The sequence below is a fragment of the Gadus macrocephalus genome, chromosome 1, assembly GCF_031168955.1.
Source record: "Gadus macrocephalus chromosome 1, ASM3116895v1".
In the NCBI taxonomy this organism is placed as follows: Eukaryota; Metazoa; Chordata; class Actinopteri; order Gadiformes; family Gadidae; genus Gadus; species Gadus macrocephalus.
In genome coordinates, this window is record NC_082382.1 from 7,039,243 (window position 1) to 7,062,014 (window position 22,772).

Genomic DNA, 22,772 nt, shown 5'->3' on the forward strand with positions numbered 1-22,772 from the left:
GGGGGCTTGCCCCCTACCAGGATATCCCCCAGAAGTTTGGATGTGCTAAGAAGGTAAAAGGTGAGTGTTAATCTCTCATCAATTTGATCAATTTCATAGTTTCTGTCAGAACGTGTCCATTTTTGATAGTCCTGTGGGGTGACGGCTTTGGTTCGAGAAAAATCTAAATATTTTTAAAAATGTATCATATTTAGGTTTAAAACAATGAACTTATTCAGTTACTGTAATGCCCAAGGTCAGTCTTGTGTAGCAATGACTCAAAATGGCTGCAAAGGTGAAAGAGTCCTGTGGTGTGACAGCCCTGTCCTGTGGTGTGACATAATTAAGTCAGATGTCTAGCTAGATTCTCGTCTGTTATTTTTGAAATATTAAACATAAATATAAATATATCTATGTCTCTATATATATTCAACACATATTATAAATATTATACATATTATACAAATATTAAACATATTAAACATAAATGAAAATAAAATATATCTGACGTCATTGTTTGTTGTATGTGGTATGTTAAAGGGCAACTTCACCCATTTCACTTAAGCTTTGTATCGTTAGAAACCCACTCATATTTTTGAATGGCCGAGCATCATTCCCTTATTTTCTGGAGAGACTGGAGAGATCCGTATCAATCTCCAACACTTCCTGTTTACAATGACGCAATATGACGATTTTTGCGTACAAGAAAATAGGAAGTGTACACTGAAAAAAAGGGCACTGGCCATCTTGAGTTTATGTGAGTTTATCAGTCAGTCATGTGTGGCAAGGCAAGGCAAGGCAATTTTATTTGTATAGCACATTTCATACAACAATGGCAATTCAAAGAGCTTTACATAGAGCATAAGAAATACAAAACAGGGAGAATAGATAAGAGAATACAAATGAGCATAAAAGATAAAAAGTAATAAAAATAGAGAGCATATAAAGATAAATAATAAGAATATAGCTCAAAATAAAGGAGTGAATCAAAGTGCTAGTGTTGTAGTCGAAAATAAAAGAGTGAAACAAAGTGCTAGTGTTGAGTCGAAGGCACTGGAGAACATGAAGGTTTTAAGCCTGGTTTTGAAGATATTTAGAGTTTCGGCTTGTTTTAGTTCATCAGGGAGTTTATTCCACTTGCACGAGGTAGAATATCTAAAAGCTGCTTCACCGTGTTTTGTTTTCACTCTTGGAGTGATTAATAGTCCCAGCTGACCTTAGGGGTCTAGCTGGAGTATAAGGTGAAAGGAGGTCTGACATGTATTTTGGCCCGAGACCATTTAACGATTTATAGACTATTAGGAGTACTTTGAATTTAATCCTCTGACAAACTGGTAACCAGTGTAGAGATCTGAGAATAGGTGTAATATGTTCAATTTTTTTTGTTTTTGTTAGGACTCTAGCAGCAGCGTTTTGAACAAGTTGCAATTTACGAACAGCTCCTTTAGAAAGGCCTGTCAAAAGACCATTACAATAATCAAGCCTACTCGAAATAAATGCATGGATGAGCTTTTCAAGGTCTTGTTTAGACATGAAGCCTCTAATTCTTGCTATATTTTTCAGGTAATAGTAGGCTGATTTGGTTATTGAGTTTATGTGGCTGTTGAAATTTAGATCAGAGTCTAGAATTACACCAAGATTTCTAACCTGGTTTTTAGTTTGAAGAGAGAGAGAATCAAGGTAGGCACTGACTTTTGATCTTTTGTCATTTGCACCAAAGACAATTATCTCAGTTTTATCTTTGTTAAGCTGGAGGAAATTTTGTCTCATCCAGCTGTTTATCTGTTCAATGCATTGACGGAGATTGTCGATGGGACGATAGTCGTTTGGTGACAGGGCTATATAATTTTGAGTGTCATCCGCATAGTTGTGGTACGCAATTTTGTTGTTTTTTAGAATGTGTCCTAATGGAAGCATGTAGAGATTGAATAGAAGAGGGCCCAGGATTGATCCTTGGGGAACTCCACATGCCATTTTAATTTGACTAGATACAAAATTGCCAATGGAGACATAGTAGTTTCTGTCCTGTAGATAGGATCTAAACCAATCTAAGACAGTGCCTGAAAGCCCAACCCAATTTTCGAGTCTGTCTATTAAAATATTATGGTCTACAGTATCAAAAGCAGCACTAAGATCTAGTAAAACTAAAACTGACATTTTTCCGGAATCTGTATTTAAACGGATGTCATTTAGGACTTTGATAAGGGCCGTTTCAGTGCTATGTAAGGGGCGAAAGCCTGATTGAAAGTTATCAAAGAGGTCATTTACGGTTAAATAGTTGCTGAGTTGTTGGTAAACAACTTTTTCAATTATTTTACCTATGAAAGGTAAATTTGATATGGGTCTATAATTGTTAAGTGAAGATGGGTCTAGGCTGCTCTTTTTTAATAAAGGCTTAATAGTTGCAGTTTTCAAGGTTTCAGGAAATTGTCCTGATAGGAGGGAATTATTGATTATTTGTATTAATTCACTCGCCAAGCAGCTAAAAATATTCTTAAAAAAACTTGTAGGTAAAACATCGAGGGCACAGGTGGAAGGTTTAAGATGTGATATGATTTCATCGAGAGTCTTATAGTCGATGGTGTTAAATTGTGTCATAGTTATTGTATTATCCTTTTCTGGGAACAAAGGTGACATGTTTTTCGTACCGGACAAGGCGGAGTTAATAACTTGTCTAATGCCTTCTATTTTATTGCTAAAAAAGGATGCAAACTCATTGCATTTATTAGTCGACAGGAGTTCCTGAGCAATTGAAGCTGGAGGATTTGTTAGCTTATCAACAGTGCTAAAAAGGATGCGTGCGTTATTGATGTTATTGTTTATGATCTTAGAGAAAAAGGATTCTCTGGCGCTTCTTATTACTGTATTATATATTTGAAGATTCTCTTTATAGGTATCATAATGGACCTGGAGATTTGATTTTCTCCATCTGCGCTCTGCTTTGCGACACTTCCTTTTTTGTTCCTTTACAGCTGGAGCAGTTCTCCAGGGAGCTTTTTGCTTGCCCGAGATGGATTTAACCCTAATCGGCGCAATAGCATCAATAGCTTTTTTGATTTTGGAGTTGAAATCCTGTAGACGGTCATTGACTGAGGTTGAAATAGGAGTCGTAGTGGGTGCCAAGGAGATGGCCTCCATAAACAGTGCATTAGTATTTTCATTGAAATGTCGCTTTGTAATTGTTTCCGATAGGATTTGAGTAACCGGAGAGATAGACATATCAAAGAATATGCAGGAATGGTCAGATAAGGCAATGTCAGTTACAATAACATTAAAAATGTTTAGACCTTTGGTGATAATAAGGTCCAAAATGTGACCTCGATTATGAGTTGGATGTTTCACATGTTGTTGAAGGCCAAAAACATCCAACAAGGCCGAGAGTTCTTTGGCTCTCTTATCCTCTGATTTATCTATATGAATGTTAAAATCACCAGCAATAATTAAACTATCAAATTCAGTAGTAATTTGATAGTTTCATGTATTCTCGCGATATTTCGTGCAATCCCGCATTCCCGCTTTGCGAGCCGGGAGAACTTGAAGTTCACTTCACATCGATTTTGGATGACCATCAGACGTTTGAAACCTCTGCTCAGCACGGTAAGTTTTAATGTCAAATACATTTGAATGTTGGTCAATGGTGCATAACTAAATGTAGTTTAATGTTTGTAGAGTTTCTAACATAAGCTAATGAACTGCCATGATGAGGTTATTTGCTAGCTGACGCCATTCCGAAAAAGCGGGTAATGTCTGTGCTAATTTCTTAGCATTGGTAGCCGTCCGTCCGTCAAAGTGAGAATACAGAAAGTGTTTGTGTTTATTTGGTCAATGGTCAATGGTGCATAACTAAATGTAGTTTAATGTTTGTAGAGTTTCTAACATAAGTTAATGAACTGCCATGATGAGGTTATTTGCTAGCTGACGCCATTACGAAAAAGCGCGGTTAATGTCTGTGCTAATTTCTTAGCATTGGTAGCCGTCCGTCCGTCAAAGTGAGAATATAGCTCGTAAGTCGCCATTGCTCATGGGATTTATGAGACCGAAAAAAATGAATGGGAGTTAATGGAGAGAAAGTAATTATTTTCTGATCCCAGTCTTTATATGCCCCGGATTACACATATGTTGTTTGTGGATTTAAATGATAATTTTCCATGCAAAGAAAACTATAATTTAGCGGGTATGAGTTTGATACGGTTAGTTCTTGTGTGGGGGTTTTGTTTTATATAATTTGTTTATATTGTATAAATCGCTGATGGAGGAAACCCATCGCAACGGAATTCCTGTGTGTGTGTGTGTGTGCGTGTGTGTGTGTGTGTGTGTGTGTGTGTGTGTGTGTGTGTGTGTGTGTGTGTGTGTGTGTGTGTGTGTGAGAGACGCAGAAGACACTGTAACATGCACAACAATTTAATAAATAACATAGCACATGTTCTATATCTGAAGTGACTGGGTGTATAATTTCTCTGCCATTTTGTGAGTAAGAAGTGTTTTTTTTCTGTATTTTTGCTGCAGATGCCTTCAGACTAACTACCTCCTCTGTGGGTCAAGTTCTGTGTTGGTGAGTAATATATCTTCACTCAAAATAACCCAAAAAAATTTTTTTGCAAAAGAAAATACATTTTACACCATAGTTTGTGTATTTGGTGCAGCATCAGCCTCAACCTCCTGAGTTTTGTTTCTGTGAGTATAACTATTGAATGAATGTACATTGAAGAGAGAGCACATGGTTCCATTGACTCATCAGCCATTTAAAAGTAGAATATTTTCCTCACACCGTACTCTCCCAGTTCATACTGTTTTTGCTTGTAAATATTCAGTCTTTTTTTTCTGCAGATTGACAAGCAAACTCAGGCTGTGAACAGAGTCAAGGCTGTCTCTGTGGGCTCAAGTTTTTGTGGTGAGAATCTGCCTTTTTTGGTCAGTGAAAATGGTAATTAAAAAATAAAATTCACTGACTCAGGTGTAGTCAACGATTCTGGAGAATGCTTGTTGAGAAAATCAGTGAATATCTCCTATTGATTCCTAGCCGTACTGTGTCCTGGGGGGAAAATCTGGTGTTAATACACATCCTAGACTCTGTAAATAGTCAGGCATGAAAGCAAAGGGGGCCCACCATAACTAGTTACATGCCCGTTTACAAAGCCTAGGCTAATGCTGACTTGTGCTTAAGATATTATGTGCAACTGTAAGAATAATGCTTGGCTCCATTAGGATGCAGTTAAAAAAATGTAATGATGATTAACAAGTGCATGCTGTGAATTTCGGAATGTGTGGTTTGGGTGTAACAAATGTGTGTTCATGGTTTTACCAACAGATAAACGCAGAGTTCAAGCGTGTCACCACTATGCCTCTACAGTCAAGGTTTATATCACAAATCGACCTGAACTCTGCAAGTCTGCTCAGGGTGTTTGAGAAGCGTTCGGGGCAGCAGGGCAAAAAGCTCAGAGACATGGCTGCTATGATGACGGTTAGAACTTTATAACATATTATAAAGTATGGCATTAGGTCAGAAGATTGACAATATTCAATATGTTGTCATTCTTTAGGATGATATCGATGCTGGCAGAGAGGCCATTATAAAAGCCCTCTGCATTTATCTCAACGAGGATCCTGAGGATCTGGTGGAGGAGTACATGGTGAGTGTGCACTGTGGGTGTTTCTTTGCCACATTTGAAAAAAAAACATGTTTCAAAAGAAAAAATTGTCCAAATGAGGTTGCGTTTTAAAAAAAGAAAACTAAATCCTATATTTTCTTTTCACCAGGACTTGACTGACGCCAACACCCTCGGGGCCATAGAGGGCACAACCGTTGGCATTTATGTCATCAGAGAGACTCCCAACAGCTTAGTTTCGGATGTGGGTGTTATCATCGAGGGTCAAGTGGCACTTCAAGATCTGGAGATGGTGGCACTTGCAGCAGCCATGTTGTTTGGGCTTTTTTACACCCTCAACATGAGCTATCCGTCAAAGCTCCGCTACACCTTTGAAGTCATTCAAAAGCTCATCATGGAGTTGGATGCAGCTGAACTATCAAGAAAGGCTCAAAGCCTAAAAACTAAAATGCACCAGTGAGAACAGACTAACATGTTTAAGACACTTATGTCTCCACATTCATGGACTTAGTGGTATGGCTGTTCCACTTACCACCAGTTTTGATGTTTTACAGTTATTACTGTAAAGTTCTTTGACTTATTATCATTGCATCTATTGTTGTTATTATTGCTGTATGGACTTTTTTTTAAATTACATTATGGTTTGTTGTTACATCTGGGTTCTTACCAGGCTCAAAGCCTAAAAATGTAAATTCACCAGTGAGGAGAATTGACTACCCCGGTAAAGTAAGGCACAGCTCCGCGTTCCTGGACTGCAGTGGTGTGGCTGTTCCACTTACAACCAGTTTTGATAGTATACAGTTGTTACTGTAGACTTTTTCATCAATACTCTATTTGCTGTTGAAGTTATTGCAGGAATAAACATGACTGCTATTATAATTGTATATCTGTTTGTTACGCCCCCTGGTGGTGACTCATTTGAAGGGCGCAACATAAGGCAACAGACGTAGGGTGAGGGTGCAGTGGCACAAAACCGCGAAACCAGGTATCACACAATGATATTTATTTACAAGCAGCAGGGGCAGTTGAAGCAGAGGGAGGGGAAGGAGCAGCGGGTGCAGCAGGAGCAGGGAGAAGAGGGAGGGAGGATCCCTTCCTGATTCTGGTGAGGGAGGATATTCTTTATCAGCGGCAGGCAGGCGGATGAGAGGAGAGAGGTGGAGTCAAGGGAGCGGTTTGACCGTTTTTTCTCTCTCCTTGAGCGTTTGGTTGAGAGGCGTGAATGAATGAAGGATGGTATGTGTGTATGTATATGTATGTATGAATGAATGAAGGAGATCCGATCCGAAGGAGATCCGATCAGTTATCTATACAAATAAATACATGTTTATCAACACTTTATTTGTCGTTTTTCCCCTGCATAATTAATAATCAACCATACTGTAAATGTGATGCATAAATTAAGTTCTCAGACAATTTCACTTAGTTGGACAAAAAAGGAATGGATTTATTTTTAATAAAGACGATTTGATCAACCACAACAAAAAACACATTCATAACGGACAAAAGTGATTAAAAAATACCAAAAAAAATTATGTTAAAATGTATGTCTTGGTCCGGTCACAGGCTGTGGAAAGAAGGGAGATCTTTAGGTTAGTACTGAATCTGTGACACGGTCAGATGACATCCCTGACCGTGACATGTTGGTTGTCATATTTATCATATTTACCAGAACAAAGTAGTCGTGGTCCTGTGGAGCCACTTCAAGGGGGGTAATGGCATTGGCCAGGGCCGCACGCCAAGGAGCTCCACTCTGTGGCTCCGTGCCACATTCTTCTTCAAGAGGAGGGTCATCTCCCTCCATGGCCCCATCCTCCACTGGGAGCTCATCGCCCACACCAACACAAATGTTGTGCAGTACTGCACACGCAGTCACCACCTGCACAAGGAAAAGGTTTAAAGAGACAAACAGGAACGTTGATGTAAATGAAGGTGTACTAATTAGGTTAATCCATAAAAGTTTTTTTACAATTACAATGTACAATAAGAAAGTTAAACAGACAAATATGGATAATTATGAAATTACATATACCTTCGGCACAAACTCACTATGTACTTCAAGTGCCTCTAAAAAGATGCACCTGAAGCGGGTTTTCATCATCCCAAAGGCACGCTCAACAATTGAGCGGGCCCGAGAGTGATGACTGTTAAACCGTTGCTCTGCCATGCCTCTGAGTGGCCGCTTATATGGTGTGATAAGGGCCATCGGCTGTGTAAGGCATGGATAGCCACCATCACCCAAGATGAAATAGCCTGGTGGAGGGTAATTGCCAGCCAGGTAAATCAAACTATTTCGCAGGATGCGTGCATCATGCACGCTTCCTGGGAAGCCCACAAAGGTGTCAATGAAGCGACCCTGATGGTCACAGACTGCCTGCAGCACCATGGATGGATACAACTTCCTGTTCACGTAGTCTTGACCATCAGGGCCACCAGGACATTTAATTTGGATGTGGGACCCGTCGATGGCCCCAGCTGCTTTGGCGAAAGCAGGGTGCCCTGCCAGCAGGGCAAACCCTTCCCCCATGGCCTTGACCTCCTCATCATTTGATGGCAGCTTGATAAAACTGCCCCGGACAGCTACCACCTCCTCCGCAATGCTATGCACCATTCTTTGGACAGATGACAATGGAATGCCAAAAGCTCTGGACACAACCCGATAGGCTGCGCCAGTAGCAATCCAAAACAAAAAGACCAGGGTCTCCATGGTGGGCCGCCAACTGTGCTGTCGCTCCGTTTGGAGGACCCCAAGGAGGACCCGGATAGCCTGCCGGCTAAGCCTGAAATCAGGGCGGGTGTCCTCTCCCTGGAAGAAGCGCTGCAGCACCGGCACAGTGGCATTGATTTGGCAGTAATGCCTGGCCTGCAACAACAGATGAGCAAATATAGATAGATAGGTAAATAATATAGATTTCTTTTTTCATACATGCATGTAGTATTCTTTGAGATGTTTGTCATAAGAATAGGCTTGTCATAAGAATAGCCTTCCCCCACCCCACTGGCAATAATAATTGCGCAAACTTATGAAGCTTAAACTATGATTTTGATAAACCATCAGCTAGACCACCATGTTCAATTAGAATATGCGTTAGAATATGCGTTGCCCCAAAGAAAAGACATGAGAAGCAGCACTATCGTCAATGCAACAATTCAATACAATACAATTCAGACATTCAAAGCTCACATACCTCGACATTCTGATGGTAGAGACTCCGACAATAGAGACGTCGTCTCCTCCGTTCAACCCTCCGTCGATGGAGTCTTTCGGAGTCCTCCTCCAGCTCAGACCACAGCAAAAAAATATTGACCAGCTTCATTGCTTCCATGTTTTTTTCAGAAGTGAACAGGTGTTTACAAGCGGAAACGCAGTATTAAAAAGCGGAAGCGGAAGCGCATCCACACTAGCAAGTCGTTCCCAAAGTCCGACGTTACAAACGCTAGGAAGCACTCGAGCTAGCACTCTAGTCTCATCTCCATAGGACGCGACTAGCAAGGACGCGTCCTATCAAGGCTGCAGCCTTCACTTTGGGAAACAGCCAAGAACACCACAAAACAGAACCAAACAAGACATGCCTACAAACATACAGCATACATAACCCCCAGACGTAACACTGTTTCATCATTTTAAATGGGCAAAGTGGGTAATGTTATTAAAAGTAAAAGTTATAAGAAGAGAATTTTTTAATTGTAATTTGATACATTTATTTTTAAACTGTTTTATAGTTTGGTTAAATTATCTATATAAAATGTAATTTAATTATTACAATAATGAAAACGTAATTGACAAATGACACCTATTACAGATCATGTTAAAGTTAACTGATCAAATAGTGTCTCAATATAATGGAGTGAATTGAGTTGGATTAAAGTGATCGAAGGGTTTAATTTAAGTTATTTAAATAACTTTGTATCAACACAAAGTAATTGTGTTGATTAAACATTAGTAGTTTTTGTTGATTTAACATAATTCTGTAACTTTAGGCCAAAGCAAATATTTTATGTGCAACCGATGTCCACTATTGAATTGAGTAAATCCAATGTATCTTTTTTTTCAGTGTAAGAGGGGATGATTCTCGTAAGACTACAACCACTAGTTCCACCCCCCTCTAGGGGGTGAGACCCACTGACGCTACAGACCTATTAGACCAGTGCCAGTGGGTGTGACTTCACCAGCAGAAACTAACATCCACAGCGTCTGAAGCTAAGCTAACAGAGGCTGTTGATAAAACTGAATTACAATGGCGGAGGGTACTGGATCTGAAATAGAAGATGGCACCATGCAAAAGTTCACCATTTCGAAAGAAGTACAAACGAGGACTACCGTATTTTCCGCACTATAAGGCGCACCGGATTATAAGGCGCACCTTCAATGAATGGCCTATTTTAGAACTGTTTTCATATATAGGGCGCACCGGATTATAAGGCGCATAGAATAGAAGATACTGAAGTCAAACGTTTGACTGGGGTTGCGTTATGCATCGACTAGATTGAGCTGTGCTAAAGGGAATGTCCACAAAACAGTCAAATAAAGTAAAACTTTATTAAGCATTCTGACAACTCTGTTTACTCCCATGGTAACGATGTTCAAACGTTAATGTGCATATTAACAATATCTCCCAGCCTTGTTCAGTTGTAAACACGTAAAAGAAACACAGTCTGATACCGCTAATTCAAACGTTAGTGCATAACTCAACATTGTTCAGTTATGTACAGAGGTGGGGGTAAGTCATTCATGTGCAAGTCACAAGCAAGTCTCAAGCCATAACCTTCAAGTCTCAAGCAAGTCCCAAGTCACTGTGGTGAGAATCAAGCAAGTCACAAGTCAAGTCATTGCTCAGGTCAAGCAAGTCACAAGTCAAGTCATACAAAAATCTGATGATCTAACCCAGTTTTTTCATTTTTTTAAAAATCGGTAAAGAGAGTGGTTCATAAGTTGAGTTTTATTTCAACATTAACAATAACAATGTCTTAACAATAACAATAACTCAAACTATTCAAAACATTCCAAAACCATTATGTGCATAGTTTGAAAATGTTTTTTATGATCATTACCTCCAACCTATGAACAGAATCAAATATAACCTCTAGGTAGCTGTATACGACAACAGTTCAAGTCAATCACTCAATCTCCTTCGATGTTGTAGAATATTATTTGCAACACATGGCATCAGACATGAAAAAAATGAATATTTCAAAAGTAATATCACATACACATACTGTAGGAAGGGGAAATAGTAACACACAAGCCTGAAAGCTGGTAGCAATCTTGCTGCCTCGCAACATACATCGACTTACAATGCATTGCATTTGCAAAAAAAATAATTTGACAGTACTTTGTCACTGAGTTCTGAATGATGCGGTCACATTATCACCCCACCATGGCTGAACACACGTTCAAGAGGTGCACTTGATGCAGGGACTGCTATAACTCGTACCTCCACCTTGAACAAAAATACACTTAAAACCACTGAGTTAGAAGTAGCCTACTGACATGAAAATTAAACAAGTTAATCATCTGTGGAACGGGCAGGGCTCGAAAAACTCCAGCCAATGATTTTCAGAAACACCGAGTGGCATTGGACAGTAAGTACGTCAATCAAACGGTCGTACTGCACTCCCCCTCCCCCCGCGCGTGACCTCTTCGTGCACGTTCACGTACTCAAAGCTCGTGCCAGAGCAAGCTTCTGTTTGTTGTTATCCTGCGGTAGCTACTGGAGCTAGTTTACTAGCTAATCCACATTTGGACCTAGCGCTAGAATACAACCCTAAACTCCAACCTAGCTAGCCTGCCCTGGCCCACTTTCGCGCATCTGTGTTCGCGCTCTTGTGTGATTGCGCGTCCATGTACTTGGAATGGGTGGAGTCAGAGTCAGCGTTAAAGGAGAGGGGGTAGGACCATTTGAGTTGCGTCTTTTCAAAATCTGCTGGCGTATCGCAAATCACATATCCAACCTATAATCTAACTTTAGAAAAGTCATTTCGAGTCATCTGTCTCAAGTCTAAGTCAAGTCTCAAGTCATGAAGACCAAGTCAAAGTCAAGTCGAGTCTTTTATCAGTGTTAGTCAAGCAAGTCTCAAGTCCTCAAATTTGCGACTCGAGTCTGACTCGAGTCAAGTCATGTGACTCGAGTCCCCCATGTCTGGTTATGTATAACACGTAAAGCTCACTTTTTCAGTTCATTCCCCGTCCACGAATCCCTCGAATTCTTCTTCAGTGTCCGAATTGAACAGTTGGGCGAGTACGGCATCCAACATGCCCGGCGGCACCCTCTCGTCATTATCCGAGTCAGTGTCGCTGCTGTTGCCTGGCAGTTCAGTGATTATTCCTGCCTTCGTGAAAGCTTGGACCACAGTTGAGACTGATATATCAGCCCAGGCATCCACGATCCATTGGCAGATAGTGGCGTAAGTGGCCCGGCGCTGTCTCCCCGTCTTGGTGAACGTGTGTTCGCCTTCTAAGGCCCCGTCCACACAAAGCCGATTTTTTGGTGAAACCGCATAAGTCTTGTCCGTTCGGCCGACCGTCCAGACAGAGCCGGCGAATCCGGTGCCCGAAACCGCACATTTCTGAAACCACCCTCGGAGGTGGTTTCAAATCTATCCGGACCTATGCGGTTTCGTGTTAGGATTCGTGTGGACGTCTGAAACGCTTGATGGCAGTGACTCCCCACCAGCTGGGGGACGTCAGAGTTGTGTTGAATTTTTTATTTATTATTTTATTTGTATTATTTTTGTAGCTTTAAATAAAGCCCCTTGATAAATGTAATAACTAACTGTACATTAAAAAGTATTCCTGCTCAATTTAAAACAGAGGTCTCAGAGTCGAGGCCCGCGGGCCACCCAACATTTTGTGGCCCTCGAGTGGTCGTCAGTATGTTATGTTAATGTGGCCCGCGTGTCTTTACCAAACGCGCTTTGGCCCGCATGGGCTACCATAGCAGGCAGCCAGCCAGGTTGCTAGGGATGGGCGATATGGCCTAAATCCATATTGCGATATACATTGCAACCTATTGCGATAACGATATATATCACGATATATAAATCATAATAGAACCATTTCAGAACAGGTTACATAGACTAAGGAACTGCTAAATGTATAAAACAAAAGAAAGAAACATAGTATGTCGTTTTGAGAACATTTATTGTGCAAAACTGTAATCATACAACATAATGTTGTAGCTGCAGAGACTTTAACAAAGAAAAAAATCGTCTGTGTAATGACGTATACTTCACTAATTAAATTAAAACTGGTGGTGTCTTGTTAATAAAGAAACTGATACTGTAAATTAGGGAAATACGTCCAGTATTAGGCATGGCTATTTTAAATGCACAGATACTTGATATTAAAACATAAAAGTGCAAAGTGAACGCATACAATTTTAAAATGAACATGAAATGAGCGCAATCACCACCTCCTCCGTTTCGCTTTCAGCCATATTTGCTTAGATGACAATGATGCGTTGAAGCCGGTTGCAGCTCATGGCTCTTTAAATTTCGCGGGCCGCGGATGATGCGTTGCAGCCGGTTGCAGCTCGTGGGTCGTGGCTCTTTAAATTTTGAGGGTCTCGGATGATGCGTTGCAGCCGGTTGCAGCTCGTGGCTCTTTAAATTTTGCGGGTCGCGGATGATGCAATGCAGCTGGTTGCAGCTCGTGGCTCTTTTTAAATTTCGCGGACGATGCGTTGCAGACGGTTGCAGCTCGCGTCAAACATGCATTATCGCGATAGAGCAATATAACTAAAATCTCTATCGTAGGCCATTTTTTATCGTTGATATCGTATATCGTATATATCGCGCATTCCTACAGGTTGCTAGGAAACGCAGCAAGCAACGGAGTGACACCAAGTGGAAGCGTAGCGTCACATCATGTCCCTCTCAAAACCCAGTGGGAAAAGAAAGGTTGACGATGTCCACAGACAATTTCATGAAAGGTGGGAGTTAGAATATTTTTTTGTTGAGCACAGGGGAACCCCTACCTGCCTTGTATGTGCTGAAAAAGTTGCCGTTGTCAAAGAATACAACATCAGACGCCATTACTCAACGAGGCATGCCGAGGAGTATGCAAAATACCGGGGAGATGAGAGGGAGAAGCGAGTCACAGACCTAAAGAAATGTTTCACCTGGCAACAAACTCTCTTTAGGAAACCAACCGACGAGGCTGATAAAGCAGTAAAGGCCAGCTTTACACTGAGCGAAATGATCGCTAAGGCAGGAAAGCCTTTTACAGAAGGCGAGTTTATTAAGGAGTGTATGTTGCAGGCTGCGAGTATTGTCTGCCCCGAAAAGAGAGCTCAGTTTGCCAGCATCAGCTTGTCACCTAACACAGTGGCAGAGCGTGTTACCGAGCTGTCAGGTAACATTTATGGTCAACTACGTGACAAAGTCAAAATACTTCCGTGCGTAGGCCTACTCAGTGGCCCTGGATGAGAGCACAGACACCACTGACACTGCCCAACTGGCAATATACGTCTGTGGTGTTGATGATAAGTTTCATGTAACGGAGGAATTACTCAGGGTTATCCCTATGTGTGGCCAAACCACTGCGCAGGAGATATTCCGCCAGCTGTGTGATGCCCTCTCGGATTCTGGTCTGTCATGGAAATGGTTGGCTGGGATAACTACAGACGGAGCGCCTTCAATGACAGGGAGGAAGAATGGACTTGTTGCACTTGTGCAAAAAAAATTGAAAGAGGAGGGTGTGGAGGAGCGCTGTCAGGTCTCTGGCTGCAAAAAGTAGACAAGAGAGTCCTATGTTCTGAAGAACTGTTCAATGTTCACTTAAAAAAGAGACTTGTTCTTACTTCCCTGGGTAAAAAAGGTACAATTAAAATTACATTTTTTTCCAGAGGAATTTATGTTTATAATTACTGTTCATGCACTTTGAGATTGTTTACATTGCATTACAAATTTAATAATAATAATAATAATAAATGTCGGTTGAGGAACTGTTATGTAATAATAAATACTGTGAAGGTTGGAACAGTTGTTTTCTAAATTAAATTTTTTTTTTTTTATTCAGAGGAATTTATTTATGTTCTGTTTATGCACTTTGAGAATGTTGAACTGTTGATGAACTGTTAATAATAAATATTGAGAAAATTGGAACAGTTTTTTTTTATTATACTAAACACCCTTTTTAATAAATACTTGAGTACTTGTGGCCCAACCTCAGCCAAGCTCTTCCTCCAGTGGCCCCCAGGTAATTTGAGTTTGAGACCCCTGATTTAAAAGGTTGAATCTCCTCGTGACTGAATGTTTGTATACAGTGCGCAGGCTTGATGCGCTCCACTTTTTTCTGTGGAGAACCAGCGCCTTGAATTTTTACTACAGCGTTTCTACAGCTCGATGCGGTTTCGAAATGACTCCGTCTTTACGGAGTGCGCCTTATAGTCTTTACGAAGTGCGCCTTATAGTGTGGAAATTCACTAATTCACTGAGTTCACCAACTAATACCCCTCACTAGAAATGTTGTGTGAAATAATTTTCAAGCAGTCTTGCGGTATCAGCTTGGTAGATGGAACAGCGAGGTGTCCGATAGGCGGAGATCTAGATCAGCGGGAGTGGCCAGCGAAGCTGTGCATCGTGGTGCACGGTGGGAGTTGTTGTCTTCAATCCACAAGCGCCAAAAAGTCACTTTCTGCCTTTTCTCGGTCAAGACGGCACCAAATTAGAATTTTATTTTATTATTGGACTACATATAGGACCCAATTTCAATACATATTCATGCCTCCACCGGTGAAATGCTCCTTTAACAGTCACTGATCATTAATCTGTGATTTTTGTCAGTTTTTAAGCATGAGCAAAGAAAGGAAAAAGAGGTACCGGGAAAGGTTAGCGCAGGATGAAGCCAAACATGAGGAGATCCTTAGGGAGAGAAGAAGAAAGTAAATACTTTTATAATAGGGAAATTAAGTTGGTTAAACATTCTCTAAGACGTACACTTGTGTAGAAAACATGTAAAAGCTGTCTCTGTTCCATCAACAGATATCAACAAAAGAAAGCTAAAGGAGAAATCCAACCACGAAACATAACCAGCCCCCCAAAACAAAAGAGAGCAAAGCTTCGTGAGGAATGGAAGAATACAAAGACAAGGAACAGGAAGAAGAAGAAGGATCTGGCAGCCATTTTGGACATTACTCCCCCATCACACGAAGAACATGATGAGTCCTTTACTCCATTTCATCTTTCACCTGCTCATCTTACCCCAATTCCAAGTCCCCCCAAAAAGGTTTTTCAATCCAAGTTGACAGCAAAAAAAAAGAGGCTTGAAAGAGAAAACAAGGAGCTAAAAGCAATGCTCGATGGCATGAAAAAAGCCAATAGTAAGATGAGGGTTCAAAAGCATCGCTGGAATAAAGCTAAGATAGTACTTCAACCTACCATCAGACCTTCGCCGAAAAGAGCCGCGACACAAAAAAAACAGCAAGTCACCAGCTTTCTTTCCAGGGATGAAAACAGCATGCTCTTGGCAGGAAAAAGGGATACTGTAGGCCGGAAAATAACAAAATGCAGCGGCGGGTTTTAACCAAAACCTTGAGTGAGCTACACTCCAAATACAAACAAGCATCTAGCGTCACACAGCAAATGTCTTACCGGCAGTTTGCTCGCTACAGGCCCAAGCACATAACAGAGGCCAGGCCAACAGATAGAAATACCTGTGCATGCTACCAGCATGACAACATGCGCCTGACTCTTTGGTTTTTAAAGGCATGATTTCAACCAAAAGTCTGTCTAATCTTCTTTCTTCCATTACTTGTAACACAGAGGAACAAGAATGTATGCACAGGCAGTGCACCAACTGCTGTTTTGATGAGGTGCGTCTCAACACACACGATCCTGTTGAATTCGCTAGGTGGGAGCAGTGGGAGCGGGTGAAGGTAGAATAGAATAGAATTTTTATTGTTGTCATTGCACATGTTACAGAGCAACGAAATTACCAGTTACATTCCGTCCAAGAAACATAAAGGACAGTGTGGGGAGACAGGACGGAGAGACTGTCAGGCGCTTGTTCAACAAGAACCATGCGGCCCGCGTTAGATAAGAAAGTTAAAAAAGCTAAACAAGAGGGTAACGAGGGGGGAAAAAAATTGTCAATACCCCAAACTATGCTCCTTTAAGGGGGGCACAGTGTAGGGATTTGCAAAAAAAAACACCTCAACACATAAGCATCACATCAAAAACATCACAAACACATATGGGAGGGGGGAAGGGAGTTGGGGAGGGGAGGTGTCACAACTCAGACACCGGGAGGCGGACGCAGCCAACAGGCGCATCACATCACTCGCGGCATACTGTGCTGCAACGAGGGAAGGGGAGGGGGAGGGAGTCCAGTAGGCGGTGAGTCCAGGGTGTGTGTGTGTAATCTGTCTTGTGTGCGTGTGTGTGTGAGCTCAAGGACTCCATCTCCAATGGACTCAACAGTGTCTCTCCCGTCTGATGCTGGTGACGAGGACACGGCCTGCAGGGTGACTGCAGGGGAAAAGGTGTTCACCAACTGGGCTAAGAAAGGGGTTGAGGGAACGCTGGGAGAGCTGGCAGAGACCTTCCAGCATCATCTGGAGTCAATTGCATCCCATCAATTCAATTGGATGCACCAATCAACCAAAATGAGGGAGTTAAAAGAGAAATTGAAAGAAAATGATTTGGTGTTGCATGTAGATTTCTCTGAAAATTATGGATGCAAACTGAACACCGAAATTCAATCTTTCCACTTTGGTGGAAATAGAAACCAAGTAACCATTCATACAGTGGTTGCCTACACCAAAACGGCCATTCAGAGTTTTGCAACCATTTCAAAATCACTGAGGCATGATGAGCGTGCTGTATGGGCTCACTTACAGCCAGTCATTGAAGACCTCCAAATGCAGCACAACACACCGTTTGAGTCACTCCACCTTATCAGTGATGGTCCTGTGACACAGTATCGCAACAAGACAAATTGTTTCTTGATGAGTACAGTGCCATTTACCTGGGGGTTCCAGTGTCTCACATGGAATTACAGTGAACGGGGCCATGGAAAAGGAGCTCCTGATGGGGTTGGAGCTTGTGTGAAGCGGATGGCAGATCAGGCTGTCCAAAGGGGAGCTGATCTGCAAACTGCAGAGGCCCTCTTTGACTTCTTGTCCAGCAAAGAGGAGATGAAAATCCAAATTAAATGGATAGAGGAAAAGGACATAGAAAATTTTGACAAACTGCTCCCTCCTGTGCTCCCAGCTGTGAAAGGCATACTAGGTACACACCAGATTTACTGTACAACACCAGGGGAGGTGTTTCATAGGGTAGTAAGTTGCTTCTGCAGCTATCCAAAGGTGTGTGGCTGCTTCAAGGTCACAAAAGTCACAATGACCGCTGACAGTCCAGCTCAAGAGATGACCCCTATCCCGTCCTTAGATGAAGACATTGAAAGTGACCAAGACGTGTTGGAAGTGGGAAAGTTCACCATTGTGAAATATGATGAGAAGCAATATGTGGGCCAAGTGCTGAATATTCAGGGAGAGGAAATACAGGTAAACTGTATGGTTCAACACGGAAAGAAGAATGCCTTTCAGTGGCCTGACAAAGAGGATAGCATTTACTACTCTCAGAGTGACATAATTGGTACAATTTCAGAGCCTGAGCCCTATGGTCGAGTTGCCAAATTAACCAAACTGGACTGGCTCATGTTTAACACATAAGTTTGCCATTTCTCCTAAATCATTCAAATAATTAAATCATTTCTACCTCCTATTTTAAGTATTGGCTGATTAACAGTTTGTCATTCTGGTCTGATCATTTGTTCTGTAAGTGATGCCTCCAGAATGTCCAATTTCTCTTGTTGTTGTTACAAAAATACAATAAATTTCACCATAAATGTTCGTCTCATTTCGTCCTGTGGTGTGACGGCACGTCCTGTGGTGTGACATCACTTCAAACACAATTAAATAACGTTTACTATGTTAACTAGCTTTAACAATTATGTTCATTTGAAAACATTGCATAATATAACTATCAAAAGAAAAAAAATCTACATTTTCAAATATCTTTTTACATTTTACACAATATTTCCACGGGAGCGAGTGATAAAAGATGGCACAAGTAAGGAATAGAATCCAAAAACAGCTGTGAAAAAATACATATGCAGAATTGTAATGATCATTCCTTAAACTTCTTAACCTTAAAACATACCTGATTTGTATTTGAAATCAATAATATTTAAATATTAGAATTATATTGTAATGTCATGTCACACCGCAGGACATATTTTGTCTGGAGCTGTGAGAAAAGCTTAATAAATTACATGAGTAAAAAAATCTGCTAACCTCTAGCAGTTTCAAAAACAAATTTGAACATTACAAATTCATACAATTCTCAAGAAATTTAGAACTTTGTTTTAAAAAATGCTGTTTCACCCCCATTTGTTATGTGTGTGTTTTTGTGTGTAATTTGGTGCAATTCCAAGTCAAGTCTCAAGTCTTTGAGCCAGAGTCCAAGTCAAGTATCAAGTCCTTGAGCTAGAGTCCAAGGAAAGTCTCAACTCTTTGAGCCAGAGTCCATGTCAAGTCTCAAGTCTTTGAGCCAGAGTCCAAGTCAAGTCTGAAGTCTTTGAGCCAGAGTCCATGTTAACCCTCAAGTCTTTGAGCCAGAGTCCATATCAAGTCTGATGTCTTTGAGCCAGAGTCCATGGCTGAATCCGAATACTTAGTACATACTATTTTTGTTCAGTGTCTACTACTTGACCGTACTATACTTGACTGTGTAGTACGGTCTACAGCTACGCATAGAACACCTCCGAACGCTTCAGAATACCGCCGAAACTCCACCGGATGTTTGGAGATGACGTATCTCCCCTCAGATGCCAGCAAAATTACCTTGATAAGTTACCTGTTTTTCCGTCTTGTCATCGTTGCTATTAAATTAAAAATGTCTCTTTTTACTTAATTACTTACTTTACTTTTTTACTCTATAGCAGTCAAGTATGAGTATTCGGATTCAGCCCATGTTAACTCTCAAGTCTTGGAGCAAGATTCCAAGTCAAGTCTCAAGTCATTAAGCCGGACTCCAAGCCCAGAGTCCAGAGTCAAAGGGCATCCGTGGCCTATTGGTTAAGGAGTTGATACGCAATTGAGAAGCGCCAAACGCAAGTAGCTTCGTGGGCGGTTCTATGGCGAGGTTGCTATTATACCTGCAGATAAATGACTCTTACGCCCGATGCAAATCTAAAAAAGGTTGCCCTGAAGTAGCCTAATTACCCCTAGGTGTGTTTTGGTCATTACGTGCAATAAACCAATAATCCCCTTTAAGAACCATGAGCGCATTTGAACCTGATGAGTTGATATTTTGACAGCGCGTTTGCAGTCTCTGATGAGACAGATGCATGACCACATGAATTTCAAACTTCAAATGGCTCAGTTTATTTGCCAAATGATTTGGCCTAATTCACACATGGAATAGGGTTTTCTTCTATAACTTTAGAAATACTGAGTCGTCATGGAAATTTCGGCAAAGAAAACTTAACACACACATGATATGCGGTCCTGTGGCCGCAACTGTGGGTCTATTTAATGATACGCTGCAATACATTAACAAACATTGTTTCTTTCCAGTATTGTATACATTATCGTTATCGACTTGTGTTCCTAATATGCATATGTCCCCCCGTTAATATACATTGCCATGAACTGTATTATGCGTTACGTGTTTAGTTTGCTGGTGTTTAAACAGATGGACGCACACACGCGCGCCCGCATTCATTAATTATTTTACACATACACACATGCGCGCCCACTTTGATTCATTCTTTTTAACACTCACTCGCGGTAAAACGATATTTTCTCACGATCGAATACTCAACAATCCTAAAAGTTATGGGCTTGTACACGATGTCAGTGTCAAGAAAATGTGTTTGCTGTACGGTGTTTGCAGATGCATTGATTTAAATGCAACGTAATACCGCTGAATCAGCTGTTCTTTCACAAATAATTTGACCAATATTATCATTTACCCTAAAACAAGATATTGTTTGGGAAGGCTGGGATATAGCCTGCTTTGCTCAAGTTTAATATTGTTATTAATATTATTTTAACGCATGGCATAGCCTACAACAGTGTTCAATCATGCAGCCCCTATGGAAAAAAAAAAAGTCCACAATCCACATCATAACCATATCAATCAGTGAGGGTGGCTACAAAATGTATCTAGACAACACAGGTTTACACAGGTAACCATGTGTAACACGGGTTACACAGGGTAACATAAACATATTGTTAATGTTACCCAGTTGAAATTTGGGTTCTGGTTATTCAAAAGAATAAACAATATTATATAAGAGTTTATTATTTTTCATAATGTTTTGTCGATGTTTGTCTAATGTTGCACACTTTGTAAATGTTGTTGTATCCTTTGCTCAATTTAACTGTAATATGGCCATCCAGCCAGGAGGGAGTGCGATGAGTTTTTTTGCGGGAGAGACGGGCTGGAAAAGGGAGAAAAAAAAGGCGTTTGTTGGGGAGAGCACATGTTTTACTGTATTGTTGGATGACATATCCACAACACAAGATTGAAGAAAAAGTTCAACACAAACTTGAAAACTTGAAAGCTCCACCGGACCGGTTCACATACGACCCGGTCAGTTAATTGACAGAAGTAGCTGAACAGTGGCCTGCTAACTAACGCAGCTAGCGACGCTACTGCCACGGGGTTTCCGAGAAACCGCCGCACGAGATAGCGGGTGTGACCACGCGGGTTGGCTGACCTGGCTCGGGCGAAAGGAATAACGCGACAAGCAGTGAGGAGCGCCTGTGTCCTTTCCACGGACTTCCTCAGGACTTTCACAGACTTCCACGGACTTTCCCAGTACTCTCACGGACTTCCACGGACCTTCAAGGACGCCCATCGCGTTTCAACTGGACATGTGAGTAGCCGACGAGTTCTCTTGGCTCGGAGGAGCGAAGAGGACTATTCTTCAACAGGCCTGCAACAGGGTTTTCTTTTGTAAAGGATTGTTTGATTTTGTTTCTTTTATGTGCCGGCTTAGTTAGTAATGTTAATTACTTGTAGCCTGTATGGTAGTAGGATATGAGATATATATATTGTTCTCAAATAAGTAAACGTTTTAACTACTTATTGTTGGTTGGCTTACTAAATACGTGTAGTGTGGATATTGTGTGTTTAGTGGTTAATATTTAATAAGGGTGCTGGAGTTATGTGGTTAGCATAATATAGGAAATCAAAAATAATAATTTAAGATTGATTGAAGAACCTAGGCCCCTGCCCTCTTTATTATAGGGGTAAAAGGGCTACATTAACTTTATTAGGCTTGCAATAATAACTGCAACCTAGTTTTCAATAAAAGGTAGAGTACAACCGTATTGTATATTTACACTGGGTCTTACAAATTATGGCTTATAATCTACTGTAATTTAATAAACACATCCCTCTAGACCAGACCTGGGCATTGTACGGCCCCCGGGCCACATATGGCCCTTTGATTGACTTTGACCAGCCCGTGTAAGGTTAATTGTAAATTACAAAATAAACGTATTGTCTCATTTTATCTCATGCATTTTATCATACACCAAAATGTGTTGTGAAAGTCGCAAAATGTTATTGATGTTGCTGCTAAAACAGTAAACTTCATCAGGGCACGGGCATTGAATCACAGACAATTTGTCACACTTTTAGAGGAGCATGAGAATGAGCATAGTGACATCGGCTACCATACAGCTGTCAGATGGCTCAGCCTTGGCAAAGTGCTAAAAAGAGTTTGGGACCTGAAAGCAGATTTAAGAGTTTTGTGAGAAGAAAGGCAATGACATCCCAGAGCTCTCAGATGAGGACTGGATGGCAGATTTTTTTCATTTGCTATTTATGTGACTGCACTGACGAATTAACTGAACACCAAACTGCAAGGCAAGGGCCTTTTTGTTTATGAAATGCACAGCCTGGTGAAGGCTTTCATGAGAAAGATGCAGTTTCTTTCAAGCCAACTTGAGAGCAACTCCCTCACTAACATGCCAACCCTGAAAGGAGTCACACCATCAGCCGGCCATCACCTCCGCAGGTACTCTTCCATGTTAGGAGCATTGCATGGTGAGTTTTGAAGATCTCAGAACAAGATCTCAGGATGAAATTAACAGGATTTCCTCTCCCTTTACCTGCAGTGTGGATAATGCACCCAGTGATTGACGTGCAGTCAGATGCAGTACTGGC

General features: G+C 41.1%; 1 protein-coding gene and 1 long non-coding RNA gene across 2 annotated transcripts; one reads left to right on the forward strand and one right to left on the reverse strand.

Moving 5' to 3' along the window:
• Nucleotides 1-6,939: 6,939 nt before the first annotated feature.
• LOC132467052 (putative nuclease HARBI1) lies at nt 6,940-9,104 on the reverse strand. The gene is made up of 4 exons (XM_060064115.1): nt 8,774-9,104; nt 7,618-8,448; nt 7,255-7,464; nt 6,940-7,152 (listed from the first exon to the last, which is right to left on the reverse strand). The coding sequence occupies exons 1-4, from the start codon at nt 8,909-8,911 to the stop codon at nt 7,123-7,125; spliced, it is 1,209 nt and encodes a 402-aa protein (XP_059920098.1). The 5' UTR covers nt 8,912-9,104; the 3' UTR covers nt 6,940-7,122.
• Nucleotides 9,105-12,440: 3,336 nt separating this feature from the next.
• LOC132467338 (uncharacterized) lies at nt 12,441-14,479 on the forward strand. The gene is made up of 3 exons (XR_009528007.1): nt 12,441-12,538; nt 13,393-13,950; nt 14,432-14,479. It is a non-coding gene; the product is annotated as an uncharacterized LOC132467338 (long non-coding RNA).
• Nucleotides 14,480-22,772: the final 8,293 nt, after the last annotated feature.

Excerpts from the sequence above, each read along its gene's own strand:
- LOC132467052 (XM_060064115.1), bottom strand. The coding sequence starts at position 8,911 with ATGGAAGCAATGAAGCTGGTCAATATTTTTTTGCTGTGGTCTGAGCTG. Across the intron at positions 8,449-8,773 it reads TCTACCATCAGAATGTCGAG|GCCAGGCATTACTGCCAAAT; the intron begins GTATGTGAGCTT and ends CTGTTGTTGCAG. Across the intron at positions 7,153-7,254 it reads ACCACGACTACTTTGTTCTG|CCTGTGACCGGACCAAGACA; the intron begins GTAAATATGATA and ends TTCTTTCCACAG.